Source organism: Peromyscus leucopus, chromosome 8a, assembly GCF_004664715.2.
Source record: "Peromyscus leucopus breed LL Stock chromosome 8a, UCI_PerLeu_2.1, whole genome shotgun sequence".
NCBI lineage: Eukaryota > Metazoa > Chordata > Mammalia > Rodentia > Cricetidae > Peromyscus > Peromyscus leucopus.
In genome coordinates this window covers 15,199,449-15,221,510 of record NC_051085.1, presented here as the reverse complement: position 1 = coordinate 15,221,510, position 22,062 = coordinate 15,199,449, and the positions used below count along the sequence as shown (strand labels likewise).

At 39.7% G+C, this 22,062-nt stretch overlaps 2 protein-coding genes across 2 annotated transcripts in view; one reads left to right on the top strand and one right to left on the bottom strand.

The window, feature by feature from the left end:
• Positions 1-3,629: 3,629 nt before the first annotated feature.
• On the top strand, positions 3,630-4,642 carry LOC114710689 (small ubiquitin-related modifier 1-like). The gene has a single exon (XM_037200422.1). The coding sequence runs from the start codon at positions 3,710-3,712 to the stop codon at positions 4,013-4,015; it is 306 nt and encodes a 101-aa protein (XP_037056317.1). The 5' UTR covers positions 3,630-3,709; the 3' UTR covers positions 4,016-4,642.
• A 10,697-nt stretch (positions 4,643-15,339) lies between these two features.
• Rfx6 (regulatory factor X6) overlaps positions 15,340-22,062 on the bottom strand; it is a 65,149-nt gene continuing 58,426 nt past the window's right edge. The window contains 6 exon segments of the mRNA XM_037200387.1: positions 15,340-15,578; positions 15,581-15,727; positions 18,583-18,795; positions 19,595-19,927; positions 19,930-20,009; positions 20,011-20,104. Coding sequence (XP_037056282.1) covers positions 15,553-15,578; positions 15,581-15,727; positions 18,583-18,795; positions 19,595-19,927; positions 19,930-20,009; positions 20,011-20,104 — 893 coding nt within the window. The 3' untranslated portion in view covers positions 15,340-15,552.

Genomic DNA, 22,062 nt, shown 5'->3' with positions numbered 1-22,062 from the left:
CTTCTGTAACTCTTAGTCAGTTAGTAACACATGCGCAGTCTCCTGATCAGGTTTTTTGCCTCCCATCTCTTGCCACCACCTTCTCTAACGCTCCATGAATTAAATATTCTCTGTGCTTTCTGTTTATTCCTTATTTTTAGCATTTTGGGTTATTTTTTCAATATACCCATGATGAACTTAAACTCACTATGTAGCCCATGTTACCCTCAATCCTTCAGTCTCAGCCTCAGCTGTAACTAGAGTTTTCCTGCCTTGCCCACAGTCAAGACAAATCTTTGTCACCCGCCAATCCCACAGCGGCTCAGACCCAACCAAGTAAACACAGAGACTTATATTGCTTACAAACTGTATGGCCGTGGCAGGATTCTTGCTAACTGTCCTTATATCTTAAATTAATCCATTTCCATAAATCTATACCTTGCCACATGGCTCGTGGCTTACCGGCATCTTCACATGCTGCTTGTCATGGCGGTGGCTGGCAGTGACTCCTTCCGCCTTCCTGTTCTTTCTTTTCTCCTCTCTGTTAGTCCCACCTATACTTCCTGCCTAGCCACTGGCCATTCAGTGTTTTATTTATTGACCAGTCAGACTAATTTGATATACAGACCATCCCACAGCACTCAACTGATGGTATTACAGATGTATATCATCACACACAAAAAAAAAAGCTTATCACATTTATTGCAAGGCCTTAACTATATCATGCCTACAATACTATAGCACATTTGCCACTAATTAAGAAATTGTAGTAACCCAAGGAATTTTAAGAACTGAACATAACTTTCATTTTACACCTAAGGCTTGGACCTAGAATTTGCTTCTGCTTCAGTAGACAAAATTGTCTCCAGCAAAAGATTTATCTTCGCATGACTTGGGGAAGTCTTTGATGAATAATGCTTGCTCTGACCTTGGACAGGAAATTGGATTTGATTCCTTAGGAAAGTCCATGTGGAAGATGTGCCTGGATAGTTTCTCTTGTCTAAGGGAATGTGAGATAGCCACTCAACATTGCAAGCAGACAAGTTGCTAGGCTATTGAGAGGTTTGTTTGCATGGAGGAATAATTTCAAGGGAGGAAGCCATATGTTTATAACCTCATCAATACTCACTGAACTTGAAAGTATGAATTGTGACATTGCCATTGATAGTGGGTCAAGTTGTGACCTATATCGTGCCCAGATTTCAATAGCATGGATGCTTATTGCTGTTTTCTCTCACTTACACTTTACTTGCTGCCCATTATATGTGGTGTTTATCATCTCTTATCTACTCTATTACAATTCCTTCATAGATCTCCCTGTCTCTAAAGATATAGTTCATTTGAACGCAGAGAAATGATTGTGTTTTGAAGGTCTTTTAGGGGGATTCAGACCAACAAAGCTATTAACAATCACCCACTTTTAAGATATTCTAAATGCTAAGCATGAGTATAAACCAATATATTAAATATTGTTGTTGTGAAAATCATTAATGTGTCTTGTTAATATTTTAGAAAGAATTCTGTAAGAATAGTGAAATACATTAGTCATATCTTAAGAACTTTGCTTTAAGTATTTTCAATGTTCTAACTCCAAGGCAGGCAAAATCATATGCATAGCCCTAAAATGGCATTCACTGGAAAGACTAATAGCCAACTAGGATAATACAGGCATTGGGCATGGACACATCTGAGGCTGAAACTATCCGAGAAGTTTAGTCCACCATCTAGACAACTCCTTGTGATCAGGAATATTTTATACTTGAATTTACATATTAAAGTTCAATGAAAACTAAGATGGCGTTATTATTTATCATTTCCAGTGAGCTAAGAAATTATTCTTCATCCAGACTATAAACCACTTTTAAAAATAACGAAGTTGGGAAGCTGGGAGATGGCTCAGTTGGTGAAGTTCCTGCCAAGCTAGCATGGGAACATGAGTTCAGATCGCAAGCACTGAGATATTCTCAGGGCTGGGGAAGCCATGACAGGCTGCTTCTTGGAGTTTGCTGGCTGGCCAAACTTGTCTCAAAAGAATGAGGTGCAACTGAAGGAGACCCCCAATATTCTGTTGTTACAATAAACATTGAGACCAGAGGCAATGTGGGTGAGAAAGGGGGTTATTTAGTTTACGATTCCATTCAAGGAAGAGCTCCAGCAGGAGCTTGTAGCAGAAAACAGAGGAATGGTGATTTTTGACTTATTCTCTGATACACAAGCTCGTGATTAGGTCTTGATAACCCAGGACCTCCTATGGATGGTGCCACTCACAGAGGGCTGTGCCCACCTTTAACAATCAAGACAAACTCTCACAGGCACACCCACAGACCAACCTGGTAATTACCAGAGTAAGACTCCATTTTCAGGGGATTCTAGGCTGTTTCAAGTTGACAGTAAATGTATACTAGGTCAGTTGACATTGACCTATAGTGCACGAGCTCGTGCATGCACGTGCATGTACACACACACACACACACACACACACACACCAATTGGCCAGGGCTGATTGGTACTCACCTATAATCCTAGCATTTGGAAGTTTTCTGCTTGTTTCCCTCCTTTAAAGGAGAATTGTGAGTTCAAGACTAGCCTGACCTAGGTAGTGAGACTCTTTTGAAGGGGTATATGTGGTGGGGAGATACAGTGGTTGGGAACTGATTGTTACAACATACTCAAATGAAAAGACTATACAGCTCCCAACAATTTTCTGTCAAAATCAACTATACAATACAGAAAGGTTCACAAGCAGTAAGTATATACCAGTATGTACAGAGATGAGTTAAAATCATATATCCACGCGGACATTTGTGTATGTATAAAATTATATATGCAGGCTTTATTTATGAGTGATTGTATGTGGGACTTCCTTTCTTTTTTTAATTCCTAAGCATCTTTACTACTGTAATTAGGAAAAACATTCTCCATCTTTGCTGAGAACATATTAATTACTGCCTAACTGATTTCTCTAAAGAGGCAAACATTGCTAGTGGGATTTCATTTCTCTTTTAACTCTTAATAGCGCTAATTCTGTTCCATTCACTGCTACATTGTCCAACCAATGTATATAGATGAAGTTTTAATTTTAAAATTGAGAAAGCTCTCCTCTTTCAAAGGTAACTTTTTAAAACAATTTTTATTTAAAAGTTTTTTTTCCATTTTACATACCAACCACAGTTCCCCCTTCATCCTCTCCTTTCGCTAACCCCTCTTCAGTTCCCCCATCCACTCCTCAGAGAGGGTAAGGCCTCCCGTGGGGAGTCAACCAACTCTGGCATACCAAGCCCCTCTCCCCTATATCAAGGCTGAGCAAGGTATCCTTCTCTAGAGAATGGGCTCCAAAAAGCCAGTTCATGCACTAGGGATAAATCCAGGTCCCACTACTGCCAGGGACCCCTCATCAGTCCGGTAGGATTTGCTTTAGGAGGTGGGGGCAGGAGAATTACAAGTTTGAGGCCAGCCTGGGCTACACATTTTAAAGCTTATTTTTTTTTTATTTTAACTTAAAATCATATGAAATAGAGCGCTCGCTGTCCCTTCCTTGTGGATTGAAATGTGGGATTGCTCTGCCGATCTGCTACCACCACCCCTCCCCCACAATGGTTTTGGATGCCAACCTTCTGGAACCCGGAAGTGACACAAGATGTACAGGAAGTCCTCCAGCCACGGCGTGAGCTGTTGTGAAGAGTCGCGGGCGGTTGCTACGGAGACTCCTCTGGGGAAACCATCGGTCTCCATGTCTCACCAGGAGGCAAAACCTTCAAGTGTGGTCTTAGAGGATAAGAAGGAAGGGAAGGTTATCGAAGTCAAAGTCATCGCCCAAGACGGAAACGAGATCCACTTCAAGGTGAAAACGACCACGCAACTCAAGAAACTCAAGGAATCCTACTGTCAAAGGCAGGGCGTCCCATCGAACTCGCTGAAGTTTCTCTTCGAAGGCCAGAGGATCGCCGACAACCACACTCCTGAAGAGCTGGGGTTGGAGGAGGAAGACATGATTGAAGTCTACCAGGAACAAACGGGAGGTCATTCGACGGTTTAGATGTTCTTTGTAAATTTTCCTTTCCCTCAATGCTGTTTTATGATTATTTTTTTAAATCGTTCTTTTGTAATGTGGTATTCGGAGTGAAAATTGAAGACTGTCACACCATCTCTTTGGAACATCTGGCGATCTGAATTCTAGCGATCGGTATTCATTATTGGTTGTTTTTATGGTGCTGATTTTGCTGACCAGACCTCAGCTTCCTTCCTATTGCCCTCTTCTAAACTGCATATATGCACCACGCATGAGGCTACCCTTCTGAGGGCCAGTTTGAGGTTTCCTATGCTTTCCAACCAGCCAGCGATTCCAGCATGTGGCTGCTTCACACCTGGCCTGTGATTTTCAGGGGATAGATGGACGTTTTCAGAGAACTGAACTGTGGAAAACGACCTCTCCTCGGGTTGAAGCTGCTTCTAAAATCTGAGGATCGGACTAAGAACAGAATACCAGGTTTGGAGTCAAGATGACATGGAGTCAAAATGATACGGTCAGAGTAACAACTAACTGTAAAGGCAGCTTTGTTGAAGAGAAAGCATCTCGAAGATTGAGCCCGTCTTGTCAGGGGAGCCCAGATAATGCTCTAATTTTCATCAGCAGTTAATAATAAAGTTATTCATGCAAAACATAGTATGAGACATTTTAACTTATTTAAAGGGATGTCTACTATCACATCAACATCAGGGCATTTAATGTCAAACTTTAACAAATACAGTCTGTCAAATTTGTTTCACTTTTTTAGAACCAAGGTGTTTCAGATACAAAATTAAGCTAATGACCTGATCTCATTTTTCTCCTCTCTTTTCTTTTTTTTTAAAAAAAAAATTATTTTTGTTACTTTTAATTTTGTGCATGTGAAGATGAATACAGGTCCCACAGAAGCCAGAGGCGCCTGGTTCCCCTGGAGCTGGAGTTACAGGTGGTTGTGAACCACCCAACATAGGTGCTAGGAACCAAATTCCAGCCCTCGGCAGGAACAGTACTTCGTGTGTGCTCTTAACTACAGAGCTATCTTTCCAAACTTCTCTTCCCCTCTCAGAAGTAATCATTATCTTGAAGATAATCCACATATATATGTATGTATATATGTATGTTTGTGTGTGTGCATGACTATGTCTACTTATATACTACCCAACTTCATGTTTGTACTTTTATAACATGTTCACTTATAAATAATAATTTTTATGGTTTTGAAACACATAAAGCTATTAAAATTTATTCTTTTGAGCTGTATTTTGTCAACATTTTCAACTTAATTTTATTACTGTGTTTAGATTTCATTACTGTTTTCTTGAATTATAGTGTTGCATTGCATACATATTTATTCTTTTAAAACTCCATGTATGTAGTTGACATTTTCTTTGAGCCACCAACCAGCTCCCAAATAAAAACACAGAGACATTATGAATTATAAATGCTTAGCCTTAGCTTAGGCTTGTCCCACTAGCTCCTTTAACTTAATTTAACCTGTTTCTATTCATCTATGTTTTACCCTGGGACTTTTTACCTTTCTTTTATTCCGTATGTACTACTTTCCTGCTTCCTCCATGTCTGGCTGGCAGGCCCCTCGTCTCTCTGGCATATTTTTTTTTCTTTTCTTCCCTGAGCCTAAATTCCTCCTTTACTTACTCTCCCTGTCCATAAGTCCCGCCTATACCCCCTCCCTCACTATTGGCTGTTGAGCTTTTTTATTAGACCAATCAGGTACCTTAGGCAGGAAAAGTAAAACACCAGCACATCCTTACATAATTAAACAAATGCAACACTTCTTTGCATAGTCAAACAAACATTCCACAACACATTTATTTATTGGTCTCAATTGAAAAATTGCCAATATCTTGCTAGCAGAAATAATGTTCCAGTGCACATCGTAACATCTGTCTCCTGAGGAATGGTACAAGCATTTGTTGAGTGTGTATGCCTGCCGTGGGGTTGTACAGGGAGTATATGGGGGAGGTGCTGGGCTTTCAGGACAGAGAAGGCAACATCTGTCTAGAAGGTTAAACAAGGATCCTTGAGGCTCAAGAGAAGCATAAGGAAGAAGAATAAACTTTATTGAGCTTATTGAATTCTCACACTATTAGCTTTCTCACCTCGGCTTTAGTATCAGTTTGGGTTTTCATGACTCTAGTATTGAACTTTATGTCACTTCTCAGTATCACTTTGCCTCACATTAGAAAGACTCTGAATTGAGCTTAAAACTTCCATTAAATAATGTTCTCTTTTCAATGTAGTTTGTATCAGATGCCAATGTCTTGAAATATCATATAGCTATTGTAGCTACTTGATTTTTATAAGTGTTTCTGGCTCTATTGACCATTTGTCTTTCCCATGCCAACACTTCCTAAGCTGGTCTACAAAACACAGTGCAAATCCAAAATAGCAGAGTGGTTCCCTTTGCTGTCTAAAACTCCTGTAAACCGGATTGCAAATTCCTCCAAACCACATACATTACATTAATCAATATTAGCCCCGAGTTGGAAAGTTATGGTAAAGCTCACACACAAGTGTGGACCTTGTTCTAAGGTCAAAGGGGAACCAGTGAAGGATCATAAGTAGAGGCCTGATTTGTACTTAAGATAGATCCCTCTAGAAGGGATGGAAGGACTGATGGAGTTGAGACTAAAAACATCAGCCTCACAAGCAATGAGAGTTCGCCTTGGGCTGCGAGGAAGGTGAGTGAGCTCAGGAATATAGCAATAGAATGCTTGGGAAAGGACGCAGCAGGGAGATTTACCAATGACCTCAGGTTTGTCGCTTTCACAGCATAACAAGGTCCAGGGCCACATGATGGGATGTGATCCAGAAGGAAGCAAATGTCCAGGGTGTCTACACAGGGTCATCTGCAGAATACCTATGGGGTGTTTCAGCAATGACTGTTGACATCCAGCTTAGTGCATTGGGAGAATGGTTTGGGCAAAGGTTTCCCTTACAACTGTGAAAAAAATAACACATCTTGTCCCTAATTTTATTGCTAAAAAGGCACTAGAAATGCCCAACACGTGAATAATTTCTGATTATTAGTTTAATAAGTTATATATACTTTTTCCTTTTATTGAAAATAGATTTTTTTCCTCACATAATATATCCTGATTATAGTTTCACCTCCCTCTACTCCTCCTAGTTCCTCCCACCTCCCCTCTCATCTGGATTAATCAGTTGTACTTTATAAATATGAACTAATTGACTTTTAAAATGAAAAATATTTTCTCACTTGTGGAAATGTTTACTAAAAAATTAATTTGTTAGTGTTTATTGCAGATCTGTGGAAAACAAAAGACATCAGACTGAAATAAGCATTGATACAGCCCCTTGTAGGACTGCTGACTCATAGAAGAAAATTAATATCATTGAATGATATCAGTAGAATATGTGTACATATTGGTTGTAATTTTATTTTCATGTCTAACAATTAAACTATATTTTAATCCCATAAGGGTTGCTTTTATAAAATTACTGTGCAGAAGTTAATGATATACTAGATCTTGCATTTTCTTTTATTTGTATATAGCATTCTTATTTAGAGTCTTTTCCAAGAGAACTCTAGCAAGAGCTCAGTCTACATTTCACATGAAGACACAAAAGAACGGTTTGCACCGAATGATTCTATGAGGTTAGAATATCAGTGATGATAAAAGCTGGCACTAAGGAAGCCTGGGCATGTCGGGAACCATAATGCTAAATAGCTCAACTATCTCATTTTTCAGATGAGGAAAATGAGCATCTGAGAAGCTAAGTTACCTGACTTAATATACACTAACAAAATCCCTAATGCAGATCTGCTGAACTCTGTCATGCTTTAAATAGCTGTGTATAAATAAAACACAAATATGAAAATACCATAATGAAACCATTTTTTGTATGTTAGCCTAAAAATTAACGAAAATAAAGTGCTGTATGTGTTTGTCCTATCCTGAAATCATATTTTTGCATCAATTTTGTCTTTATCTCTTAACAAGAACCTAGAAACTCATTCCTGTGCATTTCAAGAAGCGAGTCTGGGACTTAGGAACTGTTTTTCTTAAGAATGCTTTAGGCATGACCACACCATCCTGACACATCTTGCTCCCTACTGAAGACTTGTGCAACAGCAGTAAGCCCAGCACAAGCCTCATAGGCATCAATCACACTGCCCCTCTTAGCAGTCAAGTTGTGCCAATGACTGACTTGGAGAGGAGCAGGTCGGGATTCACCAGTCGGTTTCAAAGGCACTTTGCCCTTGTATTTCTTAGAGAGCAACCACACACAATAGAAACACAGCTGTGCCATGGACTATTTCTTCTCTGGGAGAGGTGCACCCTCAGAGGGTTTTCTCTGCTGGTTTGTTGTCCTGTAATCCCCAGGCAAGCGACTACTCAGCTATCCATAAAAACACAGCAAGTATCATTCCGAGGTACAGTCTCTAGATTCTAAGTAGTTTCCTCAAACAACAGAAAGTCACAATGGATGCTGTGAGTTGTAAGGGGGCCACACAATGAATAATGGATGAAAAACTGCCTATGTGTCAAACAGCACAAATGCATCATCCCCCATATACACAAATACAAAGGCGAGAGATCTTGACAGTTTGCAATCTAAAATGTGGGGACAGTTTTATTTTCCACAGAGGTCACATGCAGAGCGTTAATAAGCTAAAGCACACAAATCCAAATGACAAGTGCTGATTAACGAACTGCCCACGAAGCTCATATTTGCCTCCGTGTGCTTAAGGATGCTTAGAGGCTGTAAATCTCTGACCCTCACTGTGACTATTGATTGGTGAGAACAGCACCCTTGTTTTGAACTAATAAAAGGCATAGCTTCTCTTTACTTTAGAGCAGATATCATATTGAGTAGTTAATTTTTCACTTTTGTAAATGTGTTCGCTGATTCCTTGGAGGTTCCCCAAGTATCTTAAGAAAAGATGAAAAACCATAGCATTACACCGAGAGATCTTGGTTTGGACCTCTTCCTCTTCAGTTACCTTCAGCTTTAATGTTAAAGCCATACCAACAATACAAGAGAATGTCCTCTGAACGCATTAATACATGTTTCTCTTCCTTGTCACGTACGTTCATTTTTCAAGAGAAGTACTATGAGGTTGAGTTTGTGGCTATGTAGTAGAGAACATGGGGCATGAAGAGATGCCTCAAGCAGCGAAGCACTTGCCAGAAAACATGAGGACCTGAGTCTGATCCCCAGCACCCACATAAAAAGCTAGACATGGTGATGAGAATCTGTAACCCTAGTACTGGAAAGGCAGAGATGAGAGGACCCTGGAACGTGCTGGCCAGTCGGTCTAACCAGTCGGTAAGCCTGAGGTATAAAGAGAGATCTTTCATCTTCTCAGAAGCTCAAAGTGGAGGACAATACGGACACCCAGCTTCAGCCTCTACTCTCCACATGCACATGCAAACATGCACATGTACAAGCACCTTCACACTTGTATACACACAGAGCCAGGCACGGGAACACACGGATACACCTCAGACACATGCACACTCACAAAGAATACAGAATTTTACTAAAAGTTGCTCATATTGCCCGAAATCATTATTTTTGAAGAGATTCATCTAGGCAAGATTGTACATGCCAGATATTCCAGCATTCAAGATGCTGATATAAGAGGATCATGCCATAAAGGCCAGCAAAGGCAACTTAGTATAAGCTGCTGTGGGACGGTCTGTATATCAAATTGCTGTGATTGGCCAATAAATAAAACACTGATTGGCCAATGGCCAGGCAGGAAGTAGGTGGGACAAGGAGAGAGGAGAATTCTGGGAAGCGAAAGGCTGAGGCAGGGAGACACCGCCAGCCGCCGCCATGACCAGCAGCATGTGAAGACGCCGGTAAGCCACCAGCCATGTGGCAAGGTATAGATGTATGGAAATGGATTAATTTAAGCTATAAGAACAGTTAGCAAGAAGCCTGCCACGGCCATACAGTTTGTAAGCAATATAAGTCTCTGTGTTTACTTGGTTGGGTCTGAGCAGCTGTGGGACTGGCAGGTGACAAAGATTTGTCCTGACTGTGGGCAAGGCAGGAAAACTCTAGCTACAATAAGCCTGTCTCCAAAAAAAGATAAAGGATCACGGGGTTGGCTCAGGGGTCGAATATTACTGGAAAAACTTTTATCAAGACAAACTCTCTTTAAACACCAAATACCTTAAAAATAGTGAATACATTCATCATAGTTCACTTATAACATGTTTTTCAGCCATTTGTCCCTAAAATCAAGGAAGAACTGAAAAGTATTTTCTTTTTTATTTAATTGATGTGCTTTTGAAGCATGCAGATTGTGCACTTTGCCATCTATAAACTCAAGGATTTTATCTATAAACTCAAGGATTTACTTTAAAGTTCAATAATTGCATGTGATGAAGCAATAACCTTTCATTTAAATTCATCACTTCTTATCTTTCCCAAAGAACAAAATGTCCAATGTGGCACAGTCACCATTGTTTACTTTTCTATTGAGGCCTTTGCTGAAGTTTCTAAAACTTACCCTGGATTATACATCTGCCACAAGACAGTGTGAACAGTTTGTTAATAAGAGCACAGAGCTATTGTGGTGATTACGTGGAAACCAATGTCTCTCTGTGTTAAGTAGAAAACTGAAGTCCTATAATATCCCTTCCAGGGGATTCAAGCATATCACGCCATGTGCTTCCTACAAAAGTAAGCAAACAAACAAACAAACAAAATAAACACACAAAGAAACACCTTTAGGTTTGTGTTTCAGAATTTATTTATGTCCAGTGTTTTCTCTTTCTCTTTTCCTCCCTTTGTGCATTTTAAAGGCTTAGAGAAGGAGAATGCACTACCTGCCTAGCTTGACTTTCAAGAAATGTGTATTTCATAGCTGGGCATGTTGTCCCACTCCTTTAATCCCAGCACTCAGGAGGCAGAAGCAGGTGGATCTCTGTGAGTTTGAGGCCAGTGTGGTCTACAAAACGAGTCCCAGGACAGCTAGGGCTATTATACAGGGAAACCCTGACTTGGAAAAAGGAAAAGAAACGAAAGTAGAAGAGAAACATGCATTTCAAGAAGCTGGAAGGAAAATTAGAGATGTAGCCTAGTAACAGACCTCTTGCTTCACTGTGCAGGGCCCCAAGTTCAAACCCCAGTGCACAGGTAAGGGAGCCAGGAGATGATCTGAAAGTTCTTACCATCAATAATGACATATTCTCTATCATATATGTGTGTTTAGACTGACTGAGATTGGAGGAATAATATGTATATAAAGAGACATTATCATGTGGTACTCCCTTTAATGTCTCCAGCTTGCATCTTTTTGTGTTATCGGTTAAGAATAGACTTAAAACTTCAAAAAGCATAAGAGCATTTGTTTATCCTCTTTTTGTGGATTGTATGAGAACAGATTCAGTTCATCAACAATAAAATGTATCAGCCTAAAATTCACTGCTACTCAACTTCATTTGCAAAAGACTTGCACACTGTAGTGGACTGAAAGCACGCGGAGGCTGCTGTATCCTGGTGGGCGGAACGGAGACTGCGTCCAGCAGGGGCTTGGAGAGCAGATGCCGTGGGCCCAGGAGCACTACCCATTGTGCTGCATTGTCAGGATGATACAAGTGTTACTCCATTGTTCTGTGGCAGGTCTAGGGGTCTGGCCTGCCGGTGTCCTGCTGGAGGAGCCCACACACTGCTGCCCACTGGAGCCTCTTTCAGAAATTATCCTCCCCGCCTCCACCTGCCTGTTTCTTGGGGTTAAGTTGTTACAGTCACATTTCCCAAGGAGATGCTTGAGTTGGTTAGTCTGTCAAATATAAAAATCTCCTATTAGTCCAAGTTTGGGGGGCAGTAATCTCACAGCCTACTGCTCTACTTTTCCTTTCTTCGTAGAAGTGTTTCTGGTTTTTGAAGTGGGACAGTTCTTTAATGTGTAAATCTGTCTCACACATCACTATATTTTCACAGCCCTTGTCCCAGCACTAGATTCTGGTGCCCTTGCTCCTTAAAACACAGTGATAACCCTATTTCCATACTTCTCATTGGGCAAGGCTCTCAGCATCTCCGGGATTCTCCTTTCTTAAAGCAAGAACAAAGAGGAAGATTTTTTTTTTTTTTCACATTACAATTGTCGTTGGAATTTGTCTTTAATGTACAAAAACTGCCAACATTTTATTGGAAAATATACTTGTGAGCATATAACTAGAGAGATCTCTGATTTCTCCTAGAAGGAAACTACCTGGAGAGATAAATAATAAATAAACCAGCTGCATTCTGATCTGTGATTCCGTGTAGAAAACACAGGGGTGTGTGTGTGTGTGTGTGTGTGTGTGTGTGTGTGTGTGTATTTGCAGCTATGACATACGTTTTGATCTTTTCCCCTGTAATCAGATTGGTGAATCCCCTAACTGTCATCATAGAGCCTTCATCCAGTGACTGATGGAAGCAGATGCAGAGATCCACCGCTAGGAACAGGGCTGAGCACCTGGAGTCCAGTTGAAGAGGAGGAGGGATTGCATGAGCCAGGGTGGAGTAGGGGTGGGGGCGTTGGTCAAGATCATGATGAGGAAACCCAGCGTTAGCTGACCCAAGCTAGGGGGAACTCATGGACTCTGGACTGACAGCTGGGGATCCTGCAGGGACCTAACTCGGCCCTCTGAATGTGGGTGACAGTTGTGTGGCCTGGGTACTTTGTGGGGCCCCTGGCAGTGGGACCAGGATTTATCCCTGGTGCATGAACTGGCCTTTTGGAGCCCATTCCCTATGGAGAGATAGCTTGCTCAGCCTTGATGCAGAGGGGAGGGGCTTGGGCCTGCCTCAACTTGATGTGCCCAACTTCCTTGACTCTCCATGGGAGGCCTTACCCTTTCTGAGGAGTGGATGGGGAGGTGATATGGGGATAGGTAGGGAGGAACAGGAGGAGAGGAAAGAGGGGAAACTGTGGTTGGCACACAAAAGGAAAAAAATTTAAAATAGAAAATTTTTTAAGGATTCACTGAATCAACTGAAACATTTACCTGTCTTTAACAGTAGTCACAATTATGCACAATTTAAAGAGAAAAATCCTAAGAGTTGAATTATAAATGTAGCATTTTAAAACTTGGGTTTATAACCTTAATTTTGCATTTCATTTAAGCAAAGTTTGAATGGCTACTTTTTTATAATGAATACTACAGAACTTCCATAATGTTCACTTGGAAGCCACACAAGATCTTTAAATTGCAATTAAAATTAACAAAAAAAAAAAAATATGCTCCAAAATGTCGTGAGTATCGAGGCCTTAGAACTCCGAAGGAGCAATTCTTAAATGATGAGCGTAAGCAAATGTAGGTAAGTGTGCCATATCATGGTCCCTTGTTCCTCTTAGGTGAAGTTTAAGGCATCTCTCCTTTGAATCATGTAGGATTTGTACTGCCTGTCCAGAGGCATTTGTAAATATGTCACAGGAAGGCAGTTCTATTAGAACTTAGTGTTTGAGGACCAGGGAGTTTAAACTAAATCTTGCACAATAAGAATAGTTCTATAAGGCGGAGCCATCTTGTGTGAATACCAATAGTCAGGATTGGGAAACACTGTCACTCATCTAACAAATACAGACTCCAAGCCCATTCTCTGGGACAAAGGGAAAGTTAGTCATGTATTGCTTCTTGAAGTTAGCATCAGCCAGGAGCATATGAAGCCCAGGGTTGCTTCTCACCTGTCTTTCAGGTTTCTGTATACACCTTGGTCAACTATTTTTACCCGATACCTTAAAATAAGCCTAGAGAATGATCATACACTACATTGTCTGAAAGAATGCTCATATGTCTTTGAAAATGCTCTTAGAGTTATGTCTCCACATCTATCTGTGCTCAACTATTGAGCATTGACATAAAATAGTTTTCCAAATAGTTCCCAGCCTCCCCTTTCCAGTCTGTCTCTCTTCATTCCCAAACACCGGAAGATGCTCCTGGGACATCATTTATTCAATGCTATTTTTCTACCCTTAAATCTTCAGGGTTTAATTTCTTATCACCCCACCCCTTTGTCTCCACACCAGGATGTTTTAAGGTATGGCAGTGCCACCTTCATTTTTATATTTTTCCATATCATATAATACAGCATCTGACAATGCTAAACATGCCTTGAAATTTTTGTTTGTAACTCTCAAGAGCTATGTTCAAACACTCCTTAATGCTGTTACTTCATTGCAAGCCTATAGTTTCATCATTCTTTGTAGTCACACCATATTAGTATTGGAAGGAATAGAACACCTAGCTTTGTATTTCTTGTGATTTGCTAATACAGTGAACTTTCCCTTCTTGTTCATTAGATCATACTGTATGCTACTAAGTGGGCATGCTACTAAGCAAATGGTAGCAATATTCCAACAAGTCCACAAGCAATTGTCAATTCCTTGTTGAAAACAAGTCCACAGTTTGTTTTTAGCGAAGCACAGCATGATATACCATGGATATCAGGCACTATAAAATCTTATGTACCTGGAGCTTAATAGCGTAATCTAATTCTCTACACAAATAGTATGAGGTCTATCATAATAAGAGATTCTTTATAGTTAATGGAAGTTTTCTAGTGTAGGCCATGAATCTCACAGCCACAACATATGGAAAAGAAAAAGAAACATATATAGATAGATGGTGCTACCAATTGCATTAGCTTACCCATAATTCACTCCTGAACTAGGCTTTGCATGCAGATAATCCCTGAATACCTATTCCTTCCCAGTCATTTAGAAAGGAACTTTATAAACAAGTGCTTTTTAAAAGCACAGAAAATTAAACAGTCTGAGTCTCTTAAAATGTACAGGCATGAGTCTGACACATAAACACTCTCGAATTATAGTGTCTTAAGCAGCAATTTATTCTTTCATTTCATACCCAAAATACTTCGGCCTGCAAGTCCCCACATTCTTCAGGAACAGTACCAGTCCCAAGAACAACCACACCTTTGTGAGCACTTCCACACATTCTTTTTTATTTCCTTACATCATTTTAAATAAAGAAGGAAAGTGTTTATCATTTCTATTCAGTTACATAGAATTGGAACACTGCTATGTAACAGAAATCACCACACTAATGCACAGGGAAAGAAAGTCAAGTCACTTTGGTCTAGGCTGAATACATTTAAGTCTTGACCTTGTAAACATTTCCACAGGAGGTAGAACATAGACATTTGACTTTTTGTCAAATAAGTGATAGTAAACAATGATTAGGAGAGCCTAATAAATTAAAGATATTGTGAAGGCATTGAATATATTTTCTCATTTTAGAAACCAAAGACGAAGGAACATAGATATTTTTCAATAAATTAGAAAGTGAAATATTACATCTTTTGGAATATCTGCATCTTCAGATTTCCATTGGCTTCACTTGATAGTGTTTGAAGTTATGATCAATAATGACTTCACATTTTAGCCTCTTTGTGTGCAATACAAGTATCTCCATTTACTATGGCATTGTCCCAAGTATCAGCGATCTGAAAAACACGTCCAGCCACTGAATCGTCTTTGCTCTCATGGCAGCTGGGGATGGAGAGTGACATCAATGCAACTGAGATTTTGAGTTTCAGCTGCATCTCACAGTGCTTTTTTAGGTGCCTCCAGCTGCTGTCCCATAAACACAGTGTTGATGGGTGGTAAAGAGGACACCATGTCTCTATTGCTTGCTCCATTGGAGTCCAGAGTTTCTTGCACTGGGTACTGATTAGAAGTTCCATACATACACTGGGATGAAGAGGAGGGAATCTGGGTTTGCAAGTTGGAAGCTAGAAGGGAAAAATATAATCAACAGTTGAAAACAATTGACATAGTGCCACTCAATTTGAACCTCTTTATGTTTTTTTTTTTTTGTTTTTTGTTTTGCATTTAGCATACATCAGCTATTTCAAGTGTGAATGCTCATGATTCACTAGAACAATAATATTTTCTTCTATTTTTCCCATTGTTTGTCCTGCCAGGTACTATTTCATAAAGGAAACTCAATATCATATTACTCCTGTCACTAAAATATGTCTCTCATCTGCCTCTGCCTTCTGCTGTACCTCTGATCACCATTGCCTCCTGACCAACACAGCAGCCCATGCTCTCATCTTTGCTTCGGTCTCTTGCCCTCCAGGAAGAGCTAGAAAGATCTTGTTGATGTGTTTCTACTCTTTTTTTTTCCAGCCGACCATGACTTACTACACTCTAGGAACAAAACCCAGTCTCCTTGCCATGACTCATAAAACCCTACCTGAACTGACTTTTAAAATTCACTTTGCTCCACTCTCCCCTTGTTTACTGCTCAAGGCACATGGATTTTTTTTCTGCCCCAGAAATTGGTAACTTGTTTTCTGATCCCAGAGGCTCTATAATGGCATTTCTTCTGTCTAGATCATCTCCATCCAATTTCCACAACGCTTCTGCATTGCCAGTTCTCAACTTGAATGCTCCTGCCTCAGGATTCTACTCCTGACACCTATCTCAGACAGCTCCCACTTTGCCAGCTGCCACTTTACACACTTCAGAGAAGCTAAAGTTACCTTTTAATACATTGCTTTAGGTTAACATTTCTAGTAATGGTTTTATCATAGCATCTATGGTCTTTATACTTGTTCTGGTTTGTTCCTGTCTCCCACTGGCCTTCCCCAAACTCCCTTCCCACTCCAGCTGGTTTTCCCCTGCTCAATTAATTCCAATGTCTTACTTTCTCATCACATGCATTCCATCATATACATACATATATATTCCATGTCTATTAAGAGTTATTCTCCTTTTTCATGATCCTATATGCATACACACATATAAATGTACCTCTCTCATATACACATATATATGTACATACATAATTATATATATATATATATATATATATATATATATATATATATTTAAATCCAGGTTCCACATATGAGAGAAAGCCTGTGATGATGAAATTATCTTTGTAATGCATACTTTTGCATATTCATTGCCTTACTCTCCCCTTCTAGAGCATAAACTTCCTTCAAGCAGAAACTGTGTCCTGATTCCCTCAGTATCCTCGTACCTAGAGTCTGATATGCAGTTGCTCTACAAAGCCTCATGAACATATCCAAGGGGTCCATATCCTCTGGCATGGCGGATGCCTTCCCATTGTCAAGGCAATGCATGCTCCGTCTCTAAGGATCAGGCTGTGTAACTAATGAAGGCAGTGAGTCCCAGGCCCCACTGGGCTTGTTCACTCACTCCCTTCCTCTTCCACTCTGAAATCCAGTTTGCCATATGCTCAGTAGGCAGCTCTGACAGCCAAAGCTTAGAATCCACCCTACTTCCAGCCATGTTCCAGCAAAGCTTCCATTATCTCCACAAGTAAACAGAACTAATAGTAACAATAGCAACGCGGCACATTTTCGTCTGGTGGTGAGGAAACTTCCTGAAGTGGAATTTTCTGCTTCATTAGAGTAACCTAGAAGCAATGACTATTAGCAGATAGCAGGAGATGAGCTGCTAGGCCACTCAGGGCACATTTGTGATGGCCACAGGAAGGGAAGAAGTACTTCCTATTGAATTATTGGAAAAGTACACTGAGTGATGAGAGATGGAATTTATTTCATTTTCCCCGTGCTTCTATTGGGTGTCCTATGCCCTTCACTTACACTAGTGTAAAAATCAATTCCATTGAAGATTCAATTCTCTCATATAAACATTAACACTTTTTTTTTGATACTTTATGAATGCATACTTTCCCTTTGGTACTTCATTATTCATTTTCCAAACTAAATGTATTCATAGATTTAGCTTCAAAACCTATGTTATAGGAAATAACTTATTAATTAAAGTAGACTAAATGTATGTACAGATTTAAGGTTGTTAGTTTGGTGTTAGAAGTCAAACCCAAGGCTTCACACATGACAGTCAAGGGGTCCGCCATGGGGCCACACCTGAAGCCTCTGGATTGGTTTCTACTCTTCCATCACTCATTGATTTGCTAAGCTCCTACCATGCAGCCAACTAGGTGGTGTATCTAGACCCTTCACAGATGAGGCTCAGGTTGGAAGAAGCAGCTGGAAGACTTCATAGCAGGCACGCTGATTTGCTCACTTTGGCTTGAATTGTATGTTATAGAACAATAAACACAGCAACAAATTTTCTGCCATGGTATTCCATCTCATTTTACAAAAAAAAAATTAAGAAAACACTAGCTGCTACTATCACAGGATACACTCTTGCAAACATTCCCAGTGGTATGGGGTTCTGATGGAGATTATGGGGTCTAAAGATAACTCTTGACACTTCCTTGTGAGTCCAATGATAGTCATAAGAGAATGAAGAAAATGTGTCATTCCTGTTCTCATAAAGTTCACTACTATTTAGAATACCTTGGAACAAGCTATACTAAAATTTTTATACATAGTAAACATAAGTTATTATTTTTTGAAAGGAGTAATAGATCTTAAATCAGGCATGTACTAATCATACAAAGAATGAGGAATGGAAATTCACTCTTCACGCAAATACAAAAACAACTTCAAATCCAATGATGAATTAATTACCTTAAGGCCACACATGCCTAGTTCACCCGTACACTTCCCCCCAGATCATTCTGTGTATCTGAAGTTCATCACTTCTTAAAATGCTTCCAATGACTCTGAAAACAATTTACCTACTACAGGAGTCCGACATGCAACTGGAGAGGATGTGTCTGGATAAAACGAGTTGCTCTGTTTCCGGCCACTGTCATCTAAAATGTTAAGTGGATCATGGATGTCACTGTAGGGAGGCAGTGAGCGAACACTACTGATGACGGAAACATGTTGGTTCACCATCGATCCAAGCCTCTGAGCTTCTGAGTAGTTTATATTGTTTCCATAGTATCCTAGAATAGAACAGGTTGAGAATATTCTGTTTGCTTGTTACTGAATCACCCCAGGAAAGGTGATTCAGTAGCAACAACAGTTGAGTATAGTCCTAAAAACATCAATGGTCAATATCATTTCTATTAAGAACTTGAGAGTTGGATTTACACCTTCATATGGTATGGTTTACTATTATATTTTTTGAGTTAAAAGGTAACAGACATATTATTTCATTTTGAGACTGACTATATCTTTGCCATATTTTATCTAAATTTATAAAGTATGTTTATGAAGAAAGACACAAGTACTGTTAGCCTTTAAATCATACTTCTTCTCAAACACAGCTTCTATTTACAGAATCATGTTCCTGGGAGAAAGACTGACCTACACCTAGGAGAAAGTATTTTGAAAAGTTTAATGAATTCAGAGGTCTTTCAGTTTCCTTAACTTCAGGTATTTTGTCTTGTTTATAAACCAAACATGGAATATTGATTTTAGAACCAGTCTTTAAAATGTGCTGTTCATTCTTTGGAAGACACAATTTCCATTAAAAATATTTTCAAATGACAGAATATTGTTTGAATGTATCTGGCATAAGTTTTCACTGTTTTTTTAAATTGTGTATGATAAACTCTAATAAGTCCACCAGAATTAAGGAATGTGTTTGGGTGTGGCAGACATATTCTGCAAGGGTGAAGATTCTGTGATTTTTACCATTTTTTACTAGATGGTATGATGATCATCAAAGGTGAAACTCAATATCAGATTGCTTTACTGCCTTTTCAAAAGTCAGAAAATGTCTTTTAAAAAGTTATATACCATTAGGAGAATTAGAAGGCAATGTTGCTCCTTGGCAGCTGCCAGCTCCTGAATTACTAAGAAAATTGAAGCTTCCTGTGTTCAGAAACTGTATGCTATGTGACTCTTGTGTGTGTGTGGATGGTCCATAGCTGGAAGGTGGTCTGGAATTGTATGGAGAGCCAGCACAACTGCCACTGAAGAAGTCTCTGGAAAGCTGCTGTTCAGTCCAAGCCATGCATCTCCCATGCTCTGCACGGTGAGTATAGAGATTAGACGAAGGTTGAGACTGTGCCCTGAACACAGTCTGATAGTTGGAGTTGGTCCCATAAAAGTCATGGTTGGCTGGAGGAGGGTAGGATAAATTGGCTCTGGATATGTTGAGCAGTGTGTTGGAACTGAGAGAACTGAGCCCACACTTGGGGTCTGCCTGCCATTGGCCTTGGTTAATGACACTTCCTCGGCTTGCCATGGCTGGAGAAATAGGCGGTGTCATCAGATGGCCAGTACTCTGTGAAAGTTCTATTTGACCTGGAAAAAAAGAGTGAGAGGATTCTGTGAGTAGTCTAGTAAGTAGATGGGATCACGGCTTTAAAAGTATTCGAACGATTTATGAACGTGCCCTTTGTTCCAACTTAGTAATTCTTACTTTCTGTAAATAACTGAACTGGAGAATATATAGGCACATGTATATTCACAATACAACTATATTTAACAGCAGTGGTAACTTGGAATTGGTAAGAGTAAAACCTGGGATTGTTTCATTTTTCTCACACAGTGGGGGATGTGGGATAATCTGGAGGAGCTGGAAGGAGGAGGGAGAATAACATGATCAAAATATACTGTATGAAAAAATTCTTTTTTTTATTTTGTTTTTTTGAGACAGGGTTTCAATGTATAGCCTTGGCTTGTCCTGGAACTTTCTTTGTAGACCAAGCTAATGAAATATATATATGGTTTTTCAAGACAAGGTTTCTCTGTGTAGCTTTATGCCTTTCCTGGAACTCACTTGTTAGCCCAGGCTGGCCTCAAACTCACAGAGATCTGCCTGCCTCTGCCTCTCGAGTGCTGGGATTAAAGGCGTGCACCACCACTGCCCGCTGAAAAATATTTTTAATTAAAAAAAAAAAAGAACTCACAAGTAGGAAGGGCAAAGGAGTGTGATTGTACCATAGCAAAAAAAAAAATGATTTGATCTTTAATAATAGAAAAATGCACTGATTATTTCAGAGACAGTTGAGAACATCGGGAAACACAAGTGGTGAGCGATGGGATTTACAATGTCTCCAACTCTCAGGCTTTCCTGTGGTTTAATTAAACCGTGGCATTAAAAGGCCTCTCTTGTCTTAAAATTCTGCATGCCCAATGAATTAATGTATAAAATGGGACTTTTTAAAAAAGCCCATGAGCCAATGAGCAGATTTAAAATATTCTCTGATCTCTAGTTCAAATCACTGAAAATTCATCTTGCTGCAAAGCATTAAATTATTGTATAGCTGTCCTAAAGTGGCTGGAAGAGAAATCTCACCAAAGTCAAAATCAAATAAGCAACCAAGTTTTTTAAAGGGGGGATTTTGCACACAGCCACCACCCAGACCTATCTCCTGGGCCTTGGGTTAGCCACCCTAGGATACCCACAGGATCTCCATGACTCAGGATGGTGGCAGGATATTGAGGGGAGTTTCGGGAAGGGTGCAGTGATATGGGGTATCAGAAACCAGAGGCCTTGAACCAGGCCAATGACTCATTGCATTGAACATTGAACAGCAAGTAAGGCTGATTGGGCAAGAGGACGTACTGCGTGACACACCACAGCACCTAGTGCCAGTCAAATGAATGAAGAGATGACGGAGAGGAGGGAAAGGAGGAGGAGCAGGAGCAAAGAGTTTTTTGATGTTTTTTGTGGTGGAGGGCACTGTAAGGGTGACAGGCAGGGGAACACAGAGGACTTGGAGATGAGTGGCAATTCGTGTGCATGATATGAAATTCCCAAAGAACCAATGAAGAAATTATGTTTAAAATAATAAACAAGAATCTGGAAAGTCTATTAATCGAAATGTTCTTTGTGTGTTATTAGTTTATATACGGTAGGGGATTTTAATTTGAAGTGCAATGCAGTATATTTTTATGACGTAAATAATTTGTTATTAAAGAAAAAAGGAAAAGACATGGTTTTGCTAGACAACCCAGCCCAGACTGAACTAGTGACCTTCTGACCTCAATTCCCTGCATGCTGGGATTATAGGTGTATGCCACGATGCCTAGAAAGCAGCCCATGTTTTATCTTTAACATACCTTAAAGATTTTTACGCATGACTAAGATAGGTTTTCTTCTATTAAATGAAGAGATCTATTCATACTTCTGATATGAGTTTACTGTCAATGTATGATAATCACATGAGTAATGGTTATAAACAGTAATTGCAAAACATCAGAAATATAAAACTCATAAATTTTTAAAATGTTTTTTTATGTTTTATAATATAAAA